The sequence below is a fragment of the Callorhinus ursinus genome, unplaced genomic scaffold (assembly GCF_003265705.2).
Source record: "Callorhinus ursinus isolate GAN/ISIS: 27379988/994484 unplaced genomic scaffold, GSC_fseal_2.0 scaffold63, whole genome shotgun sequence".
Lineage (NCBI taxonomy): Eukaryota > Metazoa > Chordata > Mammalia > Carnivora > Otariidae > Callorhinus > Callorhinus ursinus.
In genome coordinates, this window is record NW_027397125.1 from 4,917,448 (window position 1) to 4,942,083 (window position 24,636).

The following is a 24,636-nucleotide window of genomic DNA, read 5'->3' on the forward strand; positions in this document are numbered from 1 at the left end:
GTTTAAACAACCTCACAGGGATTCTGATGCATAGCCAGGGCTGGGCGCCATGGCTGTAGGAAACCATTTGATAAAATTCACCAGAAGAGAAATAACCATTTTTCGCTAGTTGAAGATCAAAATTAAATATGTCATTATTTTTAGAGGAACCTATGCCAATGTATCCTTATCATGCTTTTAGTTTGTAAGTATGAGCTCCATCCTAACTGCTAACTAGCAATGTGAGAAAATGAAATAACATCCCAGCAAATTGCACTTCATGGAAAATACTGCTGTGCATTTCCTTAGCGGCAAAGCTTGCGTTGAAAGAAAAGATAGGATTATAAGGAAAAAATTTAGAACAAGACCCTGAGTTTTTTTTTTTTTTTTTTAATGCTCAATCATGTTACTGGTTGAATGCTCAATTATGAGACTGGGTCAAAGTGACACCAGTGAGTGGTTTAAGAAAAAAATCATTCTCAAGTCAGTTGTTGAAAAGAGGCCTGGTACAGGAGAGAAGCCAAGCCGTGTCCTTGAAGCCAATAGAGTAGAGAGATCCAAAAATAGAGAGCTATCACCAGCATTAATAGTGTGAAAGTCAAGGAAGCAAACAAAATACTCTTTGCAGGGTTTTATCTAGGTAGAACTTCAACTGATGGCTTTCATTTTGGCTGTATGGATATAGCCCTTGTGAAATCAATTTTAAAAAAGTTTTCCGCAGAATCCTTGTGATTGATACCACATACCACCAGTATTTCCATTTGCTTATAGTGTATTTTGGTCATGTTGATTATTTAGAGCTAATAGACTAATAACATGTATATTGTAAACTCTAGGGGTAGTGGGAGGGAGGTGTGCTATATGATACAAAAACAGTGAAGATGAATTGGTTTTTCAACTCTTGGAATTATAGTTCTGCCGTTAAATGGCTGACATCTAGTCTTTAGCTAGTCACTGAAAGCACCTGTCACATGGATCAGGTGGCCTGGCAGGTTCTCGGAGGGAATCTAATCAGAGGGAATAAAAGTCCTTTCTGGTGACAGATAGCTGATTTAATTACTAGAATATATTGTATATTTGGATATGTTGTGATTTTTATGCTGAGTGTCACCCTGACAACTTGGAGATTTATGTTTTTAGAAAACCTCCTAAGTAGAGTTAATTTTACGGCTGTCACTCAAGTTGAGCCAGGTGTATTTCCTCGTTTATTATCGCCTGCTCTTCTGCCTTGTGGTTTAATCTTGCTGAGCGATGTCTCTCCCCAAATTTGAAGATCTTCCTTTCATAAAGATGGCTGTACACATCTTACACTCCGGGGTGACTGGAGTGATTTGATAATAACCCCGAGAGGAGACAAGAGAGTGAGCCAGACCTTTGTAAGAGATTTTTAATTCTATCAGTTAGTAATTTGTGATCCTCTACAAGGTGCTTAGAAATGCCAGCCAGTTTAGATGACTCCCTTTCCCTCCTCACTTATGCTCTATTTGTCCCATCTAGCCAGGCCCTATTTATCCAGCTAGCTGCTGGCCACCTGTGGAGTCCATTCCCACTATGGTGCCTTAGGCAGATGAACCCCATTCTGTACCTTGGACTATGTCATTAGCTTTCTATCTGATTTCCCTGAAGTGAGTCTTGCAGATAGGACCATGATGCTCCGAAACAGGATTCCTTTGGTAGCCAAGGATTGAAAACTCGAACCAAAGTAGGTCACAATGCAAAGAAGGAACGTACTGGCTCGTATAACTGAACCATGCAGGTGTGGATCTCTGGAGAGACTTGCTATGGCCTCAAAACATGGGCACAGGGCTTGCTTTTTTCCCCCTATTCTTGCCTCCTTTCCCCGGGCTGTTGGCTCAGGGAATGGTTCTGTGAGGCTTAGAAAAACGTGCCCTTCCCTTAAGTAAGCAACATTTTAGTTAGTACACTTTATTTCTCTAATAAGAATAGAATTTCTCCAATAACCATTTCTGTACAGTTACACAAGTTAAATTATTGAATATGAAATAATAAAAATTAGTAATCACTCCCAAATCAGTAATTAGAAAATCGAAGTCTGTGTGATTTGGTAATTTGTTCTAAAATAGTTATGTGTCTTGCTTTTGGCATCAATGCTAACTTGCTTCAATAACTTATTTTCTGTAAAAGAAAAGTTTGCTAGATTGGACAGTATTTCCTGTAACTCTGACAAATTTAAATATTTAAAAATACATTTTCATATTGAGAAGCTACCTTCTTCAATGGGGAGAAGTAGAATAGCTTATCATTTTAATCTTTGAATCTAACACTTAAGAGTAACATGCATGTAAAAAGCTGCTAAATTTTAATAGCAGTTAATTTCTGTGCTAAAGAAATCTCTAAGACAACTAATAAACAGTGCTGTAGTCTAGGTGACAGCCCACACCGAGTTCCTTACAGAATCCTATAAAGATTTAAGGGCATAATGCAGGGGGAATGTATGATGCTGTGCTTGAGTAAGACTTCAATTGATATTAGCTATAATTATTATCAATTATTACTCAGACTTCAGTCGTGGAATCCACATCTCTTCTCCTTTTGTCATTCTGGTTCTCTGTGGTTGCTCTAGAATTTCTATAGAGAAGGGCTTTGGAAAGCCATCTGGTTGGAAAGAGCTCTCTGTAGGACTTGGCTGGAAACAGTGTTTGCACAGCAAGCTCATCCCTTCTTCAGACTTGGATTGTATGTTGGGGGCTGGGGGGCTGCTGAGGGGTATGAGGGTGGGGACGGGTACTGAAGCTTTCCCCCACACACCCTGCACACGCCCTTGCTGGGCTGTGGCCATCTCAGGTTTTTGGTACTGGCTCTCTGAATTCTTTGCAGTCATCGGTAATCAGCGTTCTGTCCACTTCAGCACTGGCTGTATTTGTTCAGATCTCGGACTTCCTTGAATTGCTAGACTCCTGCAGGTGCCAGGTCTCCAGGTGCTGACCTCTTGTATCCCTCATATTTCTGGTCGGGTTCCTCTTTCCCAGTTTACCCTTGCAGTCCCATCTTGGTGACTGGCTTACTGCCTCCTGAGATCATGGGCACCTCCCCAGCGCTTTTGGACATTCTCTTCCCTCTGTCTGGAACACCGTGTCTCCTCTTGACTGCCTAGCAAACTCCTTGTCCTTGGACTGCTCAGCTCTGTGTCAGTCTTGGCGTCTTCCACTCCTGGAGTAAGGTGTGCCTCTAGGGGGCTGTAATAGCATGTCATTGGGATTGAAGATGTTTGTATATTTCATTTTTTTAAATTTACATTTTTAAAAAAGATTTTATTTATTTCTTGGAGAGAGGGAGAGTGAGCGAGCGAGAGCACCAGCGAAGGGAGAAGCAGAGGACGAGGGAGAAGAAGGCTTCCCACTGAGCAGGGAGCCTGACGATGCGAGACTTGATCCCAGGACCCTGGCTGGGGTCGTAACCTGAGAGAAGGCGGATGCTTAACTGACTGAGCCACCCAGGCATCCCTCATTTTATTGTTTTTAGACTGTGAGCACCTGGAGGTCAGGAATTTTTTCCTTATAACCTTTTATTCCTGTGCTTATCACTATGACTGGTATTTAAAAAATACACATTTGTTGAATTGAGGAATCACTAAGTGCCTAGAAACTTCATTGCCTAGAAGAACACACCTACTCAGAAGCAGTGTTGTTAAGAACACAGGAAAGATGAGTTCCCCACAAGACACCCTCTACTGCGTAAGTCATAAAAGAAACAAAATCCTGGAGACCGCTTTGCGAAGAGTAATCAATTGCCTCCTTCCCCATAACACTCCTGCTAAGCCTGTAAAAGAGAGATTCTAAAGACTTGGCTGTACAGATCTGTTACTGTCTTTCTTTCAGGGCCTTCTGTGCAATTTCCAGTTTTACCAGTTGGGGAAGCTTCCTATCGTCAAATGTTCTGTGGGAAAGCATATCAGTCCTACAAAGGGAGGGGCTGAGAAAATGACCTTGAAGTTGATGGCATTTGTTTTTTGATAAGAATGATTCACTGTATAGAATGCCTTCACCAAAAATAATAATATTTTAAAAATGTACCTATTGTCAAAGGCTTTGGGCGTGTGGTCAAATGATTATGTAATGGGGTTCCAGAAACCAGTTGCAGAGGCTGAGTTCATATTTTTCTCGTCGAACCGGCCTCTCTGACATACGCAAAATAACAACCACAAAAGTTCTGATCAGAAAACTCAGGTGTTGTCCTGCCAATAGAATAAGCTATTCCATAGATAAGAGCTTTCACTGATGGGAAAAATGTGGGGTCTGACTTCTAACCTGGAATCCAGTGGCAATACAGAAGTTTCAGTTCTTTCCAATATTGAACTGTGGGGAGGAATTCAAACTCCAACGCCAGATGGCCTGGGTTGAAGTCCAAGTTCTTGCACAGGTTACTTACTGTCCACATACCTCATTTTTCTCATCAGTGAAATGGGTTTAATCACAATACAACTAGTGTTCTTGTGAGGAGTAAATTAGCCAATATATGTGAAGTGCCCGACATGTCATAGGCATCTGAGAAGTGTTAGCTGATGTTAGGCCAGATTTAGGAATGTTGGGGTGGGGCCACAGGTGGGAAATTGGCAAATTGAGTAAGAACACTTTAGTGGAACCCTAAACACTGAATATCTTTAAAACTGCATCTCACTAGGGATACCTGGGTGGCTCAGTCGGTTAAGTGGCTGGCTCTTGATTTCGGCTCAGGTCATGATCTCAGTGTCCTGAGATCAATCCCCACCTCAGGCTCCACACTCAGTGTGGGGTCTGCTTGAGTTTTTCTCTCCCTCTCCCTCTGCCCCTCCCCCCACTTATGCGCACGTTCTCTCTCAGGTAAATAAATAAAAATCTTTCTTTTTTTTTAAAGATTTTATTTATTTATTTGAGAGAGAGAGAGAGAGAGAGAGAGAGCAGGCGGGGGAGGGGCAGAGGGAGAGGGAGAAGCAGACTCTCCGCTGAGCAGGGATCCCGATGTGGGGCTCAGTCCTAGGACCCCGGGATCATGACCTGAGCCAAAGGCAGATGCTCAACTGACTGAGCCACCTAGGTGCCCCTAAATAAAAATCTTTAAAGCTGCATCTCTCTATTCTTTTTTTTTTAAGATATTTATTTATTTATTTGAAAGAGAGAGAGTAAGCGGGATGGAGAGGGAGAGACAATCTGAAGCAGACTCTGTGCTGAGTATAGAGCCTGACATGGGGCTTGATTCCACAACCCTGAGATCGTGACCTGAGTAGAAACCAAGAGTCCGTTGCTTAACCAGCTGAGCCACCTAGGCGCCCCTGCATCTGTCTATTCTTCGTAGCCTTAAGGTTTTCTCCAACAGAAAATTCTTAAAGGCATTATCAATTATAAAGGGGGAAATAATTGCAAATGAAAAAAATGATCAGTGAGCAGTGCCCAATTCTTTTCTGAAAATAACTTATTCTCAGTCCTCAGAGAGAGGGAAAGTTGAAATCGGAGGTAATTTGGAAGTATTCAGGTATCATCTCTTCCCTCCAACACTACAATATAGCTGGTTAATAGAAAGGACACATCTACTACCTCCTTTATTCACTTGTTGATTACATTAGCATTTTATTTTTATTCTATAAGCATCATAGTAGTTATTCTGTGTCCTATGAATGTGTTTCAATATCAGTAACTGTTTTGACCCTTAGATCTTCTGTTTTTAGTGAATCTGTTCTTAATGATCTTTTAAGTGTTTGGTATAAGCAGATTATGACACCCAAATTACATTAAGGGATTAATTACATTGTAATTACAATAATTACTTCAAATTACCACTTCTAATAATCAATAAGTGGATCATCTCTACTTCAAATTAGCCTTAGGTGATCCTGCTTTCCAAATTCTTATTAACTAGTCAGAGAGGGTACCAGATCCAGGATCTTTTGTTGTTTTTTGGTCAACTGATATCAAGTATTGGGTGCGTATAATAGGCCAAGATTTGCCCTGGGCCAGCAAGATGAATTATCCATACTACCCATCAGTCAAAGAGTTTCTAAGTTAGCAGAAGACATGGCTTCTTTTTGCCCTCATGCAAAACGCCTGTTTATTCAAAATACCTCAATTCTGGGATGATGTCTGGGATTTTGAAAAATTTCAAAAGGGTAACTTGATTCCAGCTGTGATTTGGCATCAGCCACAGCTGAGAGCTGTGTCAGGGGAACGGCTCTGAGCAGAGGAGCCGAATGAACAAAATGGACATGTGAGAAAACCCTTCTAAATATGCTAAGGCTTTAATGGAAAAGGTAGAAAACACAAAAGAACAAATATGTAATATAAGTGGAGAGAGGAAGACTCTAAGATTGAATCAAAAGGAAGCGCCAGAAACAGAAACCACTGTAACAGAAATGAAGAATGCCTTTGATGGGCTGGTCAAGAGACTGGACGTGGCTAAAGAAAGAATCAGAGAGCTCAAAGAAATGTCAATAGAATCTTCTAAAACTGAAATTCGAAGAGAAAAAGGAACAAAAAAGATAAAACATCTAAGAAGTCTGGGACAGCTACAAAACATGTAACATGTGTAAAGGGGATACCAGCTGGAGAAGAAAAAGGGAAAGAAACAGAAGCAATATTTGACACAATACTGAGAATTTCCCCAAATTAATGTCAGACACCAAACCACAGATCCAAGAAGCTCATAAACTAGAAAGGAAGATAAATACCTCACACCTCTCAAAAAAGTCATACCTAGACCTATCCTATTCAAACTGCAGAATATCAAAGACAAAGAGAAATCTTTTTTTTAAAAGATTTTATTTATTTATTCAACAGCGAGCACAAGCAGAGGGAGCAGCAGAGGGTGAGGGAGAAACAGACTCCCCGCTGAGCAGAGAGCCCGACTTGGGGTTTGATCGCAGGATCCTGGGCTCATGACCTGAGCCAAAGGCAGACATTTAACCGACTGAGCCACCCAGGCACCCTGACAAAGAGAAATCTTGAAAGAAACAAGAGGAAAGAAACCCCTTACCCACAGAGGAGCAAAGAAAAGAATTGCAATGGGCTGCTCTTCAGAAACCATGCAAAAAAGAAGAGAGTAGTGTGAAATATTTAAACTGTTGAAAGAAAAAAATCACCAACCTATGATTCTGTATCCAGTGAAATTATCCTTCAAAAATGGAGGAGAAATCAAGTCTTTCTCAGACAATCAGAAATGGAGGGAATTGTTGCCATGGGGACTTGCCTTGCAAGAATTATTAAAAAAAGATTTTCAGAGGGAAGGAAAATGATATATGTCACAGATCTATGTAAAGAGATTTTAGAGAAGGAATAAATGAAGGTAAAATAAAATGTTTATTTTTTTATTATTAATTGATCTAAACAGATAACAGTTGATTTAAAACAATAATAGCCGCCATGTATTTGGTGAGTGTGACTTATGGAAAGTAAAATGAATGACAGCAATGTTATAAGGGACAGGAGGAAAAAACTGGGAATACTCTGTTTTAAGTTGTTTGCACTGTCTGTAAAGTGTTATAATATTATTTGAAAGAGGGCTTGGATTAGTTGTAAATGCATGTTGCAAACGCTAGGGCAACTGCTAAAAAATAAGTTAGAAAAAGAAGTGTAACTGATGTGCTAAGAGACGAGAAAAAAATGGAATCCTATAAAATGCTCAAATAACAAAGCAGAAAAGAGTGGAAGGAAAAAAAAAGATGGGGAGCCTGGGTGGCTCAGTTGGTTGAGGGTCTGACTCTTGATCTCAGGTCTCGATCTCAGGGTTGTGAGTTTGAGCCCTGCACTGGGTGTGGAGCCTACTTAAAAAAAAAAAAGAAAAAAGAAAAAAAAAGAAAAGAAAAGAAAAAAAGGAACTAAAAACAAAGGCAATGAATAGAAAACAGTTACAAATATGGTTAATATTAATCTAACTATATGACAAATTTTACTTGATTTTATAATCAAAACCACTCCCTAGTGGGGTGATTAAGAGCAAGGGCTATAGTCAGACTGACTATGGTTCTGGAACTTGCTTTCTTCTTTAAACTCTCTCTGTCTTGGGGCACCTGGGTGGCTCAGTTGGTTAAGTGTCTGCCTTCAGCTCAGGTCATGATCTCAGGGTCCTGGGATTGAGCCAAGAGTTGGGCTCCCTGCTCAGCTGGGGTCTGCTTCTCCCTCTCCCTCTGCTCCTCCCTCTGCTTGTGCTCTCCGTCTCTCTCAAATAAAAAGAATCTTAAAAAAAAACAAAACAACTCTGTCTTAATCATCATTTTAAAAGGGCAGAATAATAGTATCAATCTAATAATATGTTGTAGGGTTTAAATGAGATGATATATATATCATGATATATATATTTAACTTTTATTTTTTTTTCAAGATTTATTTATTTGAGAGAGAGAGAGACAGCAAAGTGAGAGAGAGCATGAGCGGGGCAGGGGGGTGGTGCTGCAGAGGGAGAGGGAGAAGCAGGCTCCCTGCTCATGTGGGGCTTGATCCCAGGACCCTGAGATAGTGACCTGAGCTGAAGGCAGATGCTTAACCAACTGAGCCACCCAGGCGCCCCTATATTAAACTTTTAGTACAGTATCTGGTATATAGTAAGCTTTCCATAAATGCTGCCTACTGTTATTTTCCAACAGAATTAGGTGTTTATTACATTTACTAAATGTTTACTAAAATATTAAGTACCTACTATGTGTTAGGTATAGTATAGATGATGTGCTGACACAATTTGGATTGTGCTTCTTTTATTAAATAAAAATACTATACAATATGTGCATATAGAAGAATTAGAAAATACATCAAGGATGAGTGTGTGTGTGAGAGACACAGGGAAGAAAAAATCCTACCATTCTGCAAAACCATCATCAACACCTTGACAAACATCTTTTCAGACCTTTGAATATATGTGTATATATATATAATGATTTCTTTAAAGGGGATCATTATGCATGTTGTGTTTTATATGGATTTACATGTTTATATTCACTATCTGCACTTTCTATGCATAGATACATTTTTAAGTTTTAAAAGTGTGCATTAATTTTACCTGAAGTTTTATAGTTTAAGGCACTCTTTGCTTTGCTTTTTATTCAATAATGGGAATTCTGAGATATGCAAATGGAATGAACGAAACAACAGTCCTCTTATCAGAAATCAAAGCTTCGGTAGACCAAATCTCTGATATCTTTAGTGAGATTCGCTGAGAATTCAAGCAGGGGCAGGAATATAATTGCATTTTCCATTTTCAGCTGAAATGTTGAAAAGTAAAAGAAAGACAAAATGGAAGGTCTACAAAGGTCAGACATGAGAATTTTCCAAATAGCAGAATCTATTGCATATACTACTGGAATTTTATGAAGGCCGGGTATGTGTCGGAGGGCCCGAGGGAAATGGAGCAGGAAGAGAATGTGAAGTTCTCTGTGCTTAGCTTGGTGGTGAGCTTGGAGGAGCCCCACCCTCCTTCATTCCTGACCTCCCGGAGTCCCAGGAGATGGGAGAGGAGGGGGGGTTTTAAGGGATGGGGGGGGACTGGATTTCCCTCCCAGCAGGTCTCAGCAGTCTGTGAACCGAACTCTCCACACCCTCGGGCTCTTGTCAGCAGCTACAAGGGCTGTGGGGTGTTACCAGGCACATTTTTTAAAATGTGAAGGACACAAAACAAAAACCCACACCCTAAAATCTGTCCTGCAAACTGGTCATTACTTCCTCTTGGTTCCACCTCACTCTCTAAGGGACCATTTGAGTGACAAGTAGAGCTGCCACTTTTAATAGCCCTGGTGGAGCCAGAGGGAGCCCCGGCTCAGGTGGACAAGGCGAAGTGGGGAGAATATTAGGCAGCGATCTCAAACACAGAGCGCCCTTATGCTCTCCAGAAGAGTTTTCTTGTGAAAGTGATGTTTATTGTAGAAAATGTGGAAAATATGGATAGAAAAGAAAATACAAACCCACTGTAATCCCACCTCCGTTGCTTATTGAGTGCACGCTGGTCCAATGTTTTCTGTGGGCATTTACTTACATAAAATTAACAATGAGATCATAGCGAACGCTTGTTTTATAACCTGCTTTTTTCCCTTAACAAAATATCGGAAACATCTTTTTGTGTCATTAAATGCTCTTTAACATTATGTTTTACCTTTTCACTTTAATTTTTAAGAGGTACTCGGTTACGACATTACATCTCTGTTTTGTTTTATTTGAGCTTTAATACGTATTTTTATTGGATGAAGCTGCCTTAGCAGCACCAGGGGCTCGGGTTTCTCTTTTATATAATGAAGGCTCTTTTCTCCATCCATCTCCATGTGGTCCGTTCCATTCATTTCATTTAATTTATATTAGTCATGGCTGAAGAACACTTACTTGCTCTGGTATCGATGGCTAATGGGCACGGGTTGTACCATGTGTGTTTGTGAAATGGTGATGAGCAGACGTCGCATTTCCTTGTTTGATGAGTACACGAAGGGAAAACCACCTTCCTGGTCTTTCAGTGAGATGTCAGCCCCCTTGAGGGGAGCGAGGAGCCAGTGCCTTAGCCTGGGCGGCCACGAGACATTTTTTGCTGCAACATTTGAACAGGGAAACATCTTCTGATGATCATGAACCCACAGCCCACTGAAAAATGAGAATTATGGCCAAAGAAAAGTGGAAAAAAAACCCCGTTGGTCGCTTGAACAACCGGCGCAGTTTTCACTAGGGTGGGCCTTGTCTTCTTCACTCATGAAAAACCTGCCCAGCAATTATTTTCTCCTTAAGGGAGGCCTTCCCATGGAGCTCATTACCAGGAGCTCGAGTAGATTAAGCAACTATGTCAATTTGTGGATATAAAGCGAAACATATTCTACTTTTGTCAGCTACACAAATGGTATTTGTCCTTGACGCTGCTCTGTTGATGTTTCCAGGCTCTTGATTTTTATGAACTACATTTGTGGGCCTGGCTGACTTTAGCAATCACACAGGCTTGCCTCCCTGAGTTTCTGGGGTCCTTGGCTTTTGTGCCCCCCACTTCCCCTCCTCCATGCCCCAGCTCCCTTCCTCACACCACAATGCCCTTTTCCAGGCTGCCCATACCCTGTTCTGACTAGAGATGAGCGGATCAGGAGTTTAGGATAATAATAACATTATATATATAATATTTATTATCATAATATTATATATCAAATCCATCCAAATTATAATAATTATCACAAATATTTACAATTTTAATGTTAATTTTATATAATTTTTTAAAATTTTATTTATTTATTTGAGAGAGAGAATGAGAGAGAAAGAGAGTACATGGAGGGGGGGAAGGTCAGAGGGAGAAGCAGACTCCCTGCCGAGCAGGGAGCCCGATGCGGGACTCGATCCCGGGACTCCAGGATCATGACCTGAGCCGAAGGCGGTTGCTTAACCAACTGAGCCACCCAGGTGCCCAATTTTATATAATTTAATAATTATATTAATTTTAACATTCAGTTATAAATATGTCTAATTATATTACAAATATAATTATATATTTATAATTATAATAATACAATAATAGTTTGGTTAAATTAGGTTAAGTAAAATATATTACGAAAATATCTTCCATTCCTTCCTTATTACTCCTTATTACTTTTTAAAATGTGAAATTTTGTGAAATTTTAAAATGTGAAATTTAAAATTTTAAATGAAATTTCAAAATTTTAAAATGTAAAATTATACATGTGGCTCATGTTTGCGACTCTCATTAAATTTCTGTTGGGCAACACATATACAGACCTTTGCATGGTTACTTGGAACGGGCTGATTTCCAATTCCTGAGAGCTCAGAGCTTTCTTTGAGGCCATTGTGACATCCTTGTTCTTATTTACTTCTGTTTCTTAGAAATGGGAATAACATCTTAAAGACAAGAATATATGTTTACTTATGTTTTAATTTAAATTTAAAAGAGAAAAAACTCCCACAGCTACATCTTATCTTTGGTCAGATTTTGGTCTATAATGATATTCAGATTTAAAAAGTGAGCCAAGGGGCGCCTGGGTGGCTCAGTTGGCTGAGCCTCGGACTCTTGATTTTGGCTGGGGTCATGATCTCAGGGTTAGTGGATCGAGTCCAAATTGGGCCCCAGAGTCAGCGGGGAGTCTGCTTGAGATTCTCTCCCTCTGCTCTCCCTTCTGCTCACCTGCGTGCTTGCACATGCATGTGCACGCTCTCTCTCAAATACATAAATCTTAAAAAAAAAAAAAGTGAGCCTAGCTAGCTAGCCCTTCCCTCATTTTTGTTCTTGAGCCTCCCTTAATATATTTTTTTAAGATTTTATTTATTTATTCATTTGAGAGAGAGAGAGAGAGAGCATGAGCAGGGGAGAGAGGCAGAGGGAGAGGGAGAAGCAGACTCCCCGATGAGCAGGGAGCCCGATGGGGGCTGGATCCCAGGACCCCGGGATCAGGACCTGAGCTGAAGGCAGCCCCTTAATTGACCTAGGCACCCAAGCTTCCCTTAATATTCTTGATGGGTCAGGCCATCACATGCCTGCCTGGCCACAGCCTCCGTGGAACAGGTGGGTCCCTGTTCCTGTGATGCTGTGTCCCCTCCTTATTTCCTCTAGGGCTGCTTAGACCTGACATCAGGACAGTGAAGAGGTACCAACGACCCAGAGATCCGAAAAGATGAGCTGGGCTCATCAGCATGTTTTTCTGACCTGGAAAGAGGGAGAAAGAATGAGGCTGTTATTTATGGGAGGTGAAGTTGAAAAAGATGCTAAGAGAGCGCTTGGGGCCATGTGTGGTCGTGGCCACAGCCAGATTTATAAGGAAGAAATTACAAGTAAGCAAGATCTGTGAATAGGGAAACCTGTCTATGGAGAAGCATGGGAGATAGACAAACGGGGGTGAGAACAAGCGAGTAGTGACAGAGAGAAGCAGCTGTGTGGAGATCAGCTGAATTGCCTAATAACAGGTGCCAGCACACTCAGGCTGCTGTAGCAGAAATACCGGAGGCTGGTAGACCAGAGAGCGTATAAACAACAGAAATGTATTTTTCACAATCCTGGAGGATGGGAAGTCTAAACCAAAGGCACTGGCAGATTCAGTGTCTAGTAAGGGCCCTCTTTCTGGTTCATAGATAGCGTCTTGCTGTGTCCTCACATGGTGGCAGGTGCAGGGGAGCTTCTGAGGTCTTTCTTACAAGGGCACTAATCGCATTTGCGAGGGCTCCGCCCTCATGGCCCAATCTTCTCCCCAAGGCCCCACCTCCTAATGCCATCGCCTTGGGGAGGTAGCATTTCAATGTATGAATTTTGGGGGAGACCTAAACATTCAGACCATAGCAACAGGTCACTAAAATAAAGATTCTTAAATTGATTGTATTATCGATCTGTCGTTTTTTTTTTTTCTCATGGCTCTATGAAGATCCCGTCATTTTTGGAGCTGGGTTGTCCAACTTTTCCTGGATTTCTGCATAAAGGGAACATTATTATCATACTGAAGTGGCTCTCTGTTTTTTGCAGCTAGAGTCTAAAGGAAATGCTACCTTCATTTTGGATAAGTTTTAGAGTTAATGTCTTTTTCTCCCCAAAATAGTTTTGATTTTGAGGTATTTTCTAGTCTCTCCCTCTCCCACATTTCTGTTAGGTCCACACGGAATTTATTTTATTTTATTTATTTATTTTAAAGATTTTATTTATTTGTCAGAGAGAGAGAGCATAAGCAGGGGGAGTGGCAGGCAGAGGGAGAAGCAGGCTCCCTGCTGAGCAAGGAGCCTAATGCGGGACTCAATCCCAGGACCCTGGGATCATGACCAGAGCTGAAGGCAGACGCTTAACCATCTGGGCCACCCAGGCGTCCCCACACAGAATTTTAATCAACCCAATCTAATCCTAGTTTTTTTTTTTTTAATACCTAAAACAACCCTTTTCTTTTTGACTGCTTCTAAGCCATATAATTTAATATTATTTTAAAAAATGATTAAATTTTTATTTGCTTTTGTGTATATTAAGAAGAAGATGATCCTTTAATCTGTCACTGAACATAATTGCAATTCTTGCCAAGCAGGTTAGAAATCTACTCTTTTTTTGAAGTTCAGAATTAATGCTAACGAATGAGTCAGAGCTTTGGTATAAAAAGCATAAGAACTTACTACAAGGAACAAAAATCATGTGCCTTTATTTCTATTACTATTGTCACTGGGCAAAAAGTACATTTTCCTTGATCTAGTTCTCAACTGACTGTAAGCCACGTTGAGGTAGTATGTTAGCTCCAGCTGCCATCACAGCATACCATGACTGGGTGGGTTAAACAGCAGAAATTTAGGGCGCCTGGGTGGCTCAGTCGGTTAAGTGTGATCATGATCCCAGGGTCCTGGGATCGAGTCCTGCATCAGGCTCCCTGCTCAGCAAGGGAGCCTGCTTCTCCCTTTGCCTCTCTCTCTCTCTCTCTCTCTCTCTCTCTCTCTGTCTTTCATGAGTAAATAAAAAAAAAAAATCTTAAAAAAAAAACCAGTAGAAATTTATTTCTCACAGTACTGGAGTCTGGGAGTCCGACCTCAGGGTGCCAGTATGGTTGGGTTCTGGTGAAGGCAGTCTTCCTAGCTTGCAGTTGGCTGTCTGCTTGCTGTGTGCACACATATGGGGGCGGGAGAGAGAGAGAGAGCTCAGGAAGGGAGAAAGGGGAGGGAGAGAGGAAGGGAGCAAGTAGTTAGTTGGAGGAGGTCATTGAGAGGAAATGATTGCCTGTTGACCCATGAGCTAGACTAGGGGCCACAGGAGGCTCCTTAAACCTTCCCCTGTTCTTCATAAGTACATTTCCCACAGCTTTCTTGTACTAGGAGCCACTTTAAGGATGTAGCCTTGAGAGAGTGATGTGTCATTCTCGACCGTATACATGGCTGAACCCTGCTGAGGCCCTTCTATAAACTCTTAAGATTCTGGCAGGAGGATGTGAAGATCTACTCATATTGCAGCTGTCCAGGATAAGCCCCACAGGTAAGGTCCCTTATTAAAATGGTCATCGACAGTCTGAAGAGGTCTGCCTTTTTCTTCTATCCTTCCTCACTCTCCGGGTATGTGGGCCAGTTTCACACTTCACCCTGGAAACTCCCAAGGTTATGAGTCAACACAAGCTCTCTGGTGCCTCTTCTTCTAGGGGCACGAATCCCATCAGGAGTGTCTCAACCTCACGACCTCATCTAAACCTAATCATCCTCCAAAGGTCCATCTTCACATAGCATCACATTGGCAGTTAGGGCTTCAACATACGAATTTTGTTCATAGCAGGTTATTAAAGGCCAATTATAATTTTTTTCCCCAAGTGAGTATTTTAAGCAAAGTGTTTTGTTTTTCTTTTTAAGATTTCTGTCAGGCAGGGTCTTCGCCAAGGCTGCCGGGCACTGATGCAGGAACTGACCTGATGGGAGCCAGCAGGCGCTGCAGCTGCCATCCATTTTCTTCAGCCCTCCTTCTCCAGGAGCTGGGCCGTTGTGCTCTCTGGCTGTTCGTCTGAGATCCCCAAGGCATCGGGCATCCTGTGAGCCCTGCCCTGGTGCTACCCCCCACTGCTGTCCTTGCTACCACAGCCTGCTCCCGCCTCAGCTCGCCGCCCATGCCCCACAGTACTTTTTGATATCTTGTGAGTTTTATATAATGCAGGTTTTATTTTTATAGCTTGATATTTATCAAGTTTGGCAGATGATTCATTCGGAAAGCAGTCTTGAGACACATGAAAAGGGTAATAATAACTATCACATACTTGTCCCCTCCTATCTGATTTGTATTAAAATAGAGCAGGGAGGTCAGGCTTATTTACTTATTTTTCTGGTTGTTCAATGATTAAGCACATATTTTACTAAGTTCTTACTGGATGCCAGACACTGTGTTTGGTGCTTTACATGAATTAATTTTTCTTTGTTAAAGTCATGTAGTGTGGGGTCCCACAATTTCCAATCTACGACATCTCTAAGTCCTGTCTGGGAGGGTGAAGTCCTTCCTCCTTCTGTGTCCTGTCTGCTGATAAGACTTCCTAGAGGGTTGTCCCAGAACGAGCCAAGGAGGACATGGTAAATTGCTAAGCGAAGGCAGTGGTGGTGGATATGGAGACAGATTCACAGATTCTTTTGGAGATAAAAGTTAATGGGATTGCATAACTGGACAGGGTCGGTTAGGAAGAGAGGAAGGAGTTTGGGTTGATTTCCAGGGTCTTGGCTGCCGAGATGAGGCTGGTACTCATCAAGTAGTTCTATAGAAGAGGAGAAGAAGATTCAGGGAGATTTGGAGAGAAATATGGTGACTTTGTGAACTACCTGTAATATTTGTATGTACATATGAAAAATAAAGTGGAGAAGTGAGGCAATTATCTGAAGACTGCAAGTAAAATAAGTCCTTTCATTAGGAGAGAAAGTGAAGGCTTATGCTTTTAAGCATTTTGCTCTGGGATCTCTCCTTTGGAGACAATGCTGATAAGAATCATAGCCAACTTGGGCGCCTGGGTGGCTCAGTTGGTTAAGCGACTGCCTTCGGCTCAGGTCATGATCCTGGAGTCCCGGGATCGAGTCCCACATCGGGCTTCCTGCTCAGCAGGGAGTCTGCTTCTCCCTCTGACCCTCTTCCCTCTTGTGCTCTCTATCTCTCATTCTCTCTCTCTCAAATAAATAAATAAAAAATCTTAAAAAAAAAAAGAATCATAGCCAACTTGATCGCCAAGTGCTTCCTTTAGAAGCCCTGGAACTCACTGAGGTCCTAATAACGACACAACAGAACTCACACGCAGACGGTGTCTTAGTTTCCTCTTGCAGCTGGAACAACACAAATTTACCGTTGTGTTCTTAACAACACCAGTTTATCATCTTCCAGTTCTGCAGGTCCAAAGTCCTAAAATCAAGATGTTGGCCGGATTGTGTTCCCTCTGGAGGCTCTGGGCGAGAATTTGTTTCTTTGCATTTTCTGGCTTCTTAGAGACTGCCTACATTCTTTGCTTTGTGGCCCCTTCAAGCATTGTCCAGGCCAGCAGGGTAGCGTTGTCAAATCTCTCCGTCTGGTCTCTGCTTCCGTTGTCACTTTTCTGACTCTGACCCTCTGCCTCCCTCTTCTGAAGGACGCTTGAGATTGCATTGGCTCACTGGGATAACCTAGGGTCACTTCTATCTCGAGATCCTTACCTTAATCACAACTGCAAAGCCTCTTTTGCTGTGGAAGGTGACAGAGGCATGGGTTCTGGGTCTGAGCGTGAGGACTTCTTGAAAGACCACGTTTTGCCACCACAAGGGTCTGTCTTGCCCAACATCCTAGTGTGCTCAGTCCCATGTGGACCGCAAGGTGCTTCTGCTTCCTCTGCCTTTCTTCCCCTCCTTTGCAAGTCCTTAAGGTGTTAGGTCAAACTTACATTAAAAGCTGATATATTTACAAACATTTTTGGTAAGCTGGGGCTTTGGTGGGGTTTGTCTGATATGATGTGTCATCGATTAAGAAAGGTTTCATTATTATTTGAAGTTTCTTGTTGTGCTATGTTGGGAGGGGGCATTGAAGTGATGTATTACTTTCAGCATGTGTGTAAGAGCAAAATAACTCCTAAAACGGGGGGAAGAAAGGGAAATCACCCTAAACCCTCCCCTTAGGGGGCCTTATATTCTTGCGAGAGGGGTGCTACCTAGTTCCTACTCCTTGTAGAAAGTGTAGTGACCACTTCCTCTACTAGCATTTCCTGACTTCCTAGCTGACTTAGAAATCCCTCCTCTGTTCTTCCACGTTGTCTGGGGCAGAGTGTTATTTTTGAGCGTTTATCACCTTGTAATTCATTGTTTGCTTATCTGTCCCACTAGATTTTATTATCAGGGGAGATTATGCCTTATTCCCCATTGCATCCCCTTGCGCCTAAGACCTGTCTACCAATAATTGTGTATTGAATGGATGAATAGAGGAACTGTTTCTAGAACAGCTTCTGAATCTTGAATTGCCCTTAATGTTTTTATCTTATGTAACTCACTGCCTTGCAGGAGTGCTACAATGGTCAGTGAGATAATTTCTCTAAAGTGTGTTAAGATCTTTGGAGAAATGTTTCATTAGGCTGAGGCTCAGGCACAGCTATCAAACGAAGCTAAAATTTATTCTTTTTCTTTAGTTTTATTTATCAAAGTTGTTGGCCGGGAAAATTTGCCTCCATGATGAATTTGAGCCAACTGGCAAAAATGTATACAATTTTACATAATGTCTTACAAACAGAAGGCACATAATAAAGCTTTGTATAATGAGAGAATGAATAATTAATTAATAAAAAGAGCTATGCCTTTTAGGGAAGTAAACAAACAAAATAAAACAAAGCACATACTGAATCTTGTTTGTAAACCCATTAGTTCCTTGTTGATGAAGTAGAAAGCATTTCTTCAGTTCTCATCGTTGGTGTATGAGTCAGCTTTTGCTGCAGTAACTGTCAACCCTCAAAATCTCAATGGCTCAGCAATTATTTTTTTACTCTCATGATGTGAGGGTTATGGGCTTGCCGGGGCTCTGCTGGGCATGGTTGGGTTTACAGAACTCAGTTGGGCTCTACTGGTTGGATAGGTCTTTTCATTCTTGGACAAAGTCAATGAAGCAGCCACTCCCTGGGATATGCTCTTCTCATGGCTGGGAACCAGAGCTCAAGGGGTGGGAGAACAGAGGTAAACTGCGCAGGTACCTTAAAGCTTCTGCTCCGTTGGCCAAAGGAAGTCACATGGTCAAGTACAGAGTCCCTGTAGTGGAGAAATACACTATGCCTACAGGAAACATTGCCAGTTGTGAACCAATAACACAACCTATCACAATCTGTGCCCAAGGTAATGCTTGTCAAAGCCACTATTTAGCTTTCCGTAGTAGTAACTGCTCATGAAAGCTTTTATTTGAAGTTCAATTTATTTAATTTAAATAGCAAAGGCGATTATCTGGTATTCAATAGGTTTTATATAAATCGGCCCCACAGGTAAAAGTAAATAGATTTGGGAATTTTAGCTAAAGAAAAAATTGAATTTTATAAGTATCTAAATGTTTTCATGAGGGTCATGCTAGTCAGTCCTTCTTTGTATCTGTGGGTGTCTAAGCCAGCAGAAAAGGATTTAATTAAAGTAGAGATATTGGGGTATAGTTACCAGAAGGAATGATTTCTTGACCAGTCAAGTGAAAAAGACTTGAAAGGGGCAAAAGGTCTCCCTAGTGGATAATTAAATCATTCATCTGCTTGAAGGAGGAAGGCTGGGCCAGATGACAGGTTTCTGCCAATTCTCTTGTTTATAGTACTTTGAATTTTGAAATAAAGAAGTCCTTTTAAGACAGATGGTATTAAAATTCCTCTTACATCAGTAAAATGACACTAAGAAACTTAGAAGCTGGTTTAATGCAGAAAATGAAAATAGTAAGAGAAAGAGATGTGAGAGGAAAATACAACTCTAAGCATTCACTTTTGAGGGATAGAACATCATAGTTAATTCCAATTTTAACACATTCATTTGTTTTATTCACAGTCTTTCAACAGACATTTAATTAGTACCTACTCTGTGTCAGGGATTGTGATAGGTGCTGGTTGGCTAAGAAATTATATAATTCATAGTTAAAAGATCTGATAAATCAGCTATAAATGTCATGATCGCCATCAATCTTCCTCAGAATTTTTTGCGTACCATTTAGAAAAGAGAATAGGATTTTAATTTTTTATAAATATATACTTTATATAAATATATATTATTTATATTTTATTTCTATGATTTATAGTCATGAAAATCTAAACCCTAAAAGATTATTCCTTTCGGATGATCATATATGCCTTTCTTGGGCATTTCTTTTCTTTCTTTTTTTTTTTTTTAAAGAATAAATATCCTATGGTCCTTTCTTCTCCCCTCAGCTTTTTTGAGGTATCATTGACAAATAAAATGGCAAGATATTTAAAGTGTACAGTATAATGATTTGATACACATATTCCTTGTGAAAGGGTTTCCCCCTATTGAGTTAACAGCTACATCTTTCTTTCTTTCTTTCTTATTCCACGTATAAGTGATACCATGCAGTATTTGTCTTTCACTGTCGGGCTTATTTCACTTAGCATAAAATCCTCCAGGTTTATCCAGGGTCTCAGGCATTTTTAAAGAGCACTGATGTGTTTTAAAATGACAACTGATCCTCTCCGACAGCAAATTATTGTTTTATTTGCCTTTGAGGGGGATTTGTGAGCAGGGCAATGAGGGGTTCAAAGGCTCTTGCATTGGTGAATCTCTTTCAAGAAATTATCTTTTTTGAAAAGTCAAACAGCACTACATCATTAGGAATGAGATTTCATCAGCGCAGACTGCCAAAGAGGCTCAGAAATCAATCTTTTTTTCATGAAAGGCTGCAGCTATGACTTTAAAAAAATGACAGAAATATTTGTCACAGTAGTTGCTATGTGGCATTACTGAGTCTTAATCTGTGTGCTAGCAACGGAATGTGTTTGCTTATTTGTTATACCCAACCTATGATAATCCTAGTTGACACTTATGTAGTGTTTACCAAGAGGCAGGTGGAGTGAAGCACTTCAGAACTGCTGACTCATTTAATCCTCACAGTAGGAGAGTAGGAGCTGTTTCTGTAGCGCTATGTTATCCCCATTTTGTAGATTAGAAAACTGAGTCATAGAGACGCTTAGTGGTTGCATAAAGTCTTGCATAAAGTCACAGGACTAGTAAATGGCAGGGTTGGGCTTTGAACTCAGGCGTTGTAGCTCCATTTTGCTGCTTTTTATAAAGCGAATCCAATAACCCGAGATCTTATTAAAACTTAAAACTGATTTCTATTCCGTTTGGTTTCATCCTACCCTCATAGGACCATGAGTTTGTAATTGCTTCCCTTCCTGCAAGTGAAGAACTTTTCGTAGATTCTGTGTTCAATTGCAAAAATATACATTGCACGCACACACACACACACACACAAACAGACGCACAACAGAATGAATGATGACCGTTTATTAATCCAGAAAGGCTTGATAGGGGCCTAAAATGACCACTCGTTCCCCAAGAACTGATAAAAAAAAAAGTGCAGGGGTTGGGAGCCAGTGAGAGAAGCGGCTTCCCCCTCTAGGGTCTGACGACCTCACACAGGCGCGCGCGGCCCGCTTTTCTCCGAAGACGCCCCTGCGAGCGGGCGCGACACCATGCGCGGCGCCGCGGGGACGTGAGTCCCCTGGGTCCCTGCGGGTCTCGCGGCTCCTGGGCCCGAGCGCGCCGGTGCGCGCGGCCGGGACAGCCTCGGCCCGGGGATCCGGCTCTGCGTGGGGCGTTGGTGCGCCGCGGCCCGCCGTGCCGGGGGCTGGAGGAGCAGGGCGCGCTCAAGCCCGCGTCCTCTGGGTGCCAGGAACACCGGTCTGCGGGGGGGGGGGGGGCCCCGCGGGGGCAGAAGGCAGAAGAGGAAGGGCAGGGAGTGCGCGGGTCTGAGCGCCGGCCCCCCCCAGTTTCTCCCATCGCCAGCGCTTCCCTCCCCCGTCGCCGCCCACCTGGCCGCCCCCGGCTGCGGCTGCGGTACCAGCTCGCTCCCAGGCCTCACAGTCGCAGCCCGCGGCTGTCTGCGGAGCTCTCCAGGTCTCGCCGCCCCCCCACCCCCCCGCCTTTCACCAGCTGCGCCCTCCCTCCCCGGTGCCCGACGTGCTCGTTCCCTGCCACTTGGGTCCGGGCGCGCCGGTGGGTTTGGCCTGCGCGGCGGCGGCGGCGACGAGGCGGGGGAGCGAGTGAGCGCGAGGGGCGGGAGCCAGTGTCTGTGTGAGTCACCCGTACCTGGAGTGCGAGCGACGCAGAGCGAGCGGCGCGGAGCCCGAGCCGGAGCCGAGCCGGGGCCAGCGAGTGCGGCCGCCCCCCGGCGCCAGGCCCCGCCGCACACCCACCCGCGCCCCCGCCGCCCTTCCCGCGCGACGCGCGGCAGGCTCGCCAGGGGTCCGGCGCCGACTCCCGACCCCGGCGCCCGGCCGCCCGCAGCTCTCCCGCCTTCCCGGAGGCGGTGCGGGGCTCGCCGGGGGATGTCACAGCGGCTCCTCGGAGCCCCCAGCCGCTGCCGCACAGCCGCCGCCCCAGGGAACCGCGACAATGAACCCCCAATGCGCCCGCTGCGGGAAAGTCGTGTATCCCACCGAGAAAGTCAACTGCCTCGATAAGGTGAGCGAGGGGGCGCCGGGCCAGCCGGGACCTGCCGGGCGCCGGGCTGCACCTGCTCCGAGAAGTTTTGGCATCTGGGATGCAGGGAGAGGAGTGGGTCTCAGTGTTTGTGTTGTGTGTGTCTTGGCACAGGGTGAGGGCGCGCAAAGGAAAACGCCCGCAGGAGTATCAAGAGAGCACGCTTGGCGCTGGTGATGTTGGAACCCGCAAGGGTTTCGTCGGGGTGCGGAGGGCGAGGGTGCGGGGCTGCGCCGGCCTCGAGCTGCTGCGGAGGGCGCGCGGCGGAGCGCGGCCCGGGGTCGAAAAGCCCAGGCTCGACCCCTTCCCACCTGCCCTCCTGCCCCTCACCGCCCCGCATCCCCGCCCCAAGGATCCGCCCGCACCCCACCTCACCGCCGCCCCAGCGCCTCCTGTGACGGCGGCGAGGTGGAGAGGCAAAGAATAATTAATATGTCGTGGGGCGGCCGCTGCGGCAGTGCTAAGAATAATCCCCGCCGGAGAGCCTGGCTCGGCGCGGCGGGCGGGATCCGCGGGGGGTTCATCCACCCGGTTGGGGAATTCCAGAGGAAGTGGCTTCGGGCCGGCCCCTGCAGCCCTGCTCCCTGCCCTTCCCGGGCGCGGATGGAGCGGACCAGCCTGCGAGAACGACCCCGGCGCTCTCCCGAGAGACTGGTAATTGAAACCAGCCGGAGGCGGTCCCTGTGAAATGTGCGTGTGGCGATAGAAACGCCTCACGAGAGCGCACCGTCACCCCGCCAGGCGTCCGGGGCTGAGTCCACCGTCCCCACAATTTAGTAGAAGCTGGACCGGGAGGGGGGGAGCAGGGGTGCTTACACAGCCCCCCTCCTGCTCCGTCGGCTTGCCTGACTTCCGGTGGACCCATGTTTGTGGAGATGCTGCGAACACCGTGTTTAGGCACTTTGAACCGGATTCATCTTCCTTTGGAAGCCGCTACACAGGTTCCATTCCTCCATTAGCCAGTTCAGGATTCCGTTCTGGCTGCTCGTAGAAGTGCGGTGTGGTTAGAGCCTTGGCACTTCTTCCGTCAGAGTCTGTACTTGTGGTGGGGATTCATTTAAAACTCAATTTTAATAGCCGCCTGCCTTATTTACTTAAGTGGAAGTAGGCAAACACATCTACTGTTACCTACAATCATTTTGTTGTAGTATTTTCAAATAAGGGTGGGGACGGCCTTGCGCTAAAAATATCCCCTCTCTGTACCCATCCTGGAAAGCGCTGGCATTGTACTAAACTTTTAAATATTTATTATTATTTTTTTTTCAGTATTGGCATAAAGGATGTTTCCATTGTGAGGTCTGTAAGATGGCTCTCAACATGAACAACTACAAAGGTTATGAAAAGAAGCCCTATTGTAATGCGTAAGTATTGTCAACGTAGCATGCCAGGTGTGGCTCGGCATCAGAACAGGAAAGCAAGTGGATCTGCCTGTTCTGGAGAACTGACTCACTGTGTCGCGCAGGTGGGGCGGTGGCCAGTGACTTGTTTCTGCCACAGACTCTGAGGCCAGGTACTTTGTTGGAGGACTCATGGCATGTGCGTCTTTCTTAATGGGGAGGGTAATATGTGTGTGTCTTCAACCAAGTCCGTTTTGAGGTTCACAGTGTTGCAGAGTTGGGAACATTTGTTAGAAGCTGCAGAACTACACCCTGAGAACGTGTGGGCTCTGAAGTGCATGTCAGCTTTCCATTTTAATCATATGATGTTGCCATATTGCAATTTTACATCTGAACCTAGTTGCTAGGGAAAGGAGTGTCTCGCTTCATCTCAGCCAAGACCACTCCAGAGATCCTAGAGCTTACACAGGGAACTAAAGAATGGAGACATAGGTATTTCTGGCTGGTTAGTAGTAGGTCTGTTGGTGGGGATTAAAGAAGGTAACCTTTTTTTGGCAGGCTTTTCTGTAGGCGTGCTTTTAGCCTAACTACTAGTAGTTAGCTAGCATTTATACAGTGCTTATCATGTGCTAGGCCCTATTCTCAGCACTGTATGCATACTGATTCATTTCATCTTCACAGACTCAGGAAGGGGCTCAGATCACCCCTCTAATCTGGAGATGGGTAAACATTGGCCATGGGTTCCAAAGGTCTCTTTCGCTGCCCTGGGGCACGTCTCTCTCCACTTCTTGAACATCCTCCCGCCCCAGAGTGTTTTCAGCTGTGGGCTCTTGGCCCTGATTGTTGAGCTGCCTTCTTCCCCGTTCCCCTGTGGGGGCCTCTCTGGCCTGGAGGTGGCAGAGGACCCCTAGCCGTTTGGCTGGAGTATTGCCAGAGATTCATTCTCTCTAGAGTTTTTGAAGTAGGTTCGTTCAGGTCTTCCGGAGATGGAGGGCCCATGGTTAATTGACACTTCACTCATGGGACTGTGTTTTCATACATAGTAAGTTTTTGGTAAACAAATGTAGTGTGCTCATACCTCTCTGGTGAAGAACTTCTTTTCTTTTTTCTTTTTTTTTTTTAAATCTCTGTGTTTCTGTTGGTTCTAGCTTAGTGCTTATGGATAGACTAGAGACTTTTCAAGAAATCAGAAAATGGGGGCACTGAACAGAATTCAGGACTTTTTTGGATAAGTGAAGTTCACACATATTGCCCAAACTCATCGATGTTTTCAACCCTCC

General features: G+C 43.8%; 1 protein-coding gene across 2 annotated transcripts in view; it reads left to right on the forward strand.

The window, feature by feature from the left end:
* Positions 1 to 21,746: 21,746 nt before the first annotated feature.
* NEBL (nebulette) overlaps positions 21,747 to 24,636 on the forward strand; it is a 340,529-nt gene continuing 337,639 nt past the window's right edge. Inside the window, exons 1-2 of one of the 2 annotated variants that reach the window (XM_073885617.1) lie at positions 21,747 to 22,001; positions 23,286 to 23,380. In XM_073885617.1, coding sequence (XP_073741718.1) covers positions 21,933 to 22,001; positions 23,286 to 23,380 — 164 coding nt within the window. In that variant the 5' untranslated portion in view covers positions 21,747 to 21,932. The remainder of the gene's footprint in view (positions 22,002 to 23,285; positions 23,381 to 24,636) is intronic. The other variant, XM_025891866.2, reaches the window with a different exon arrangement.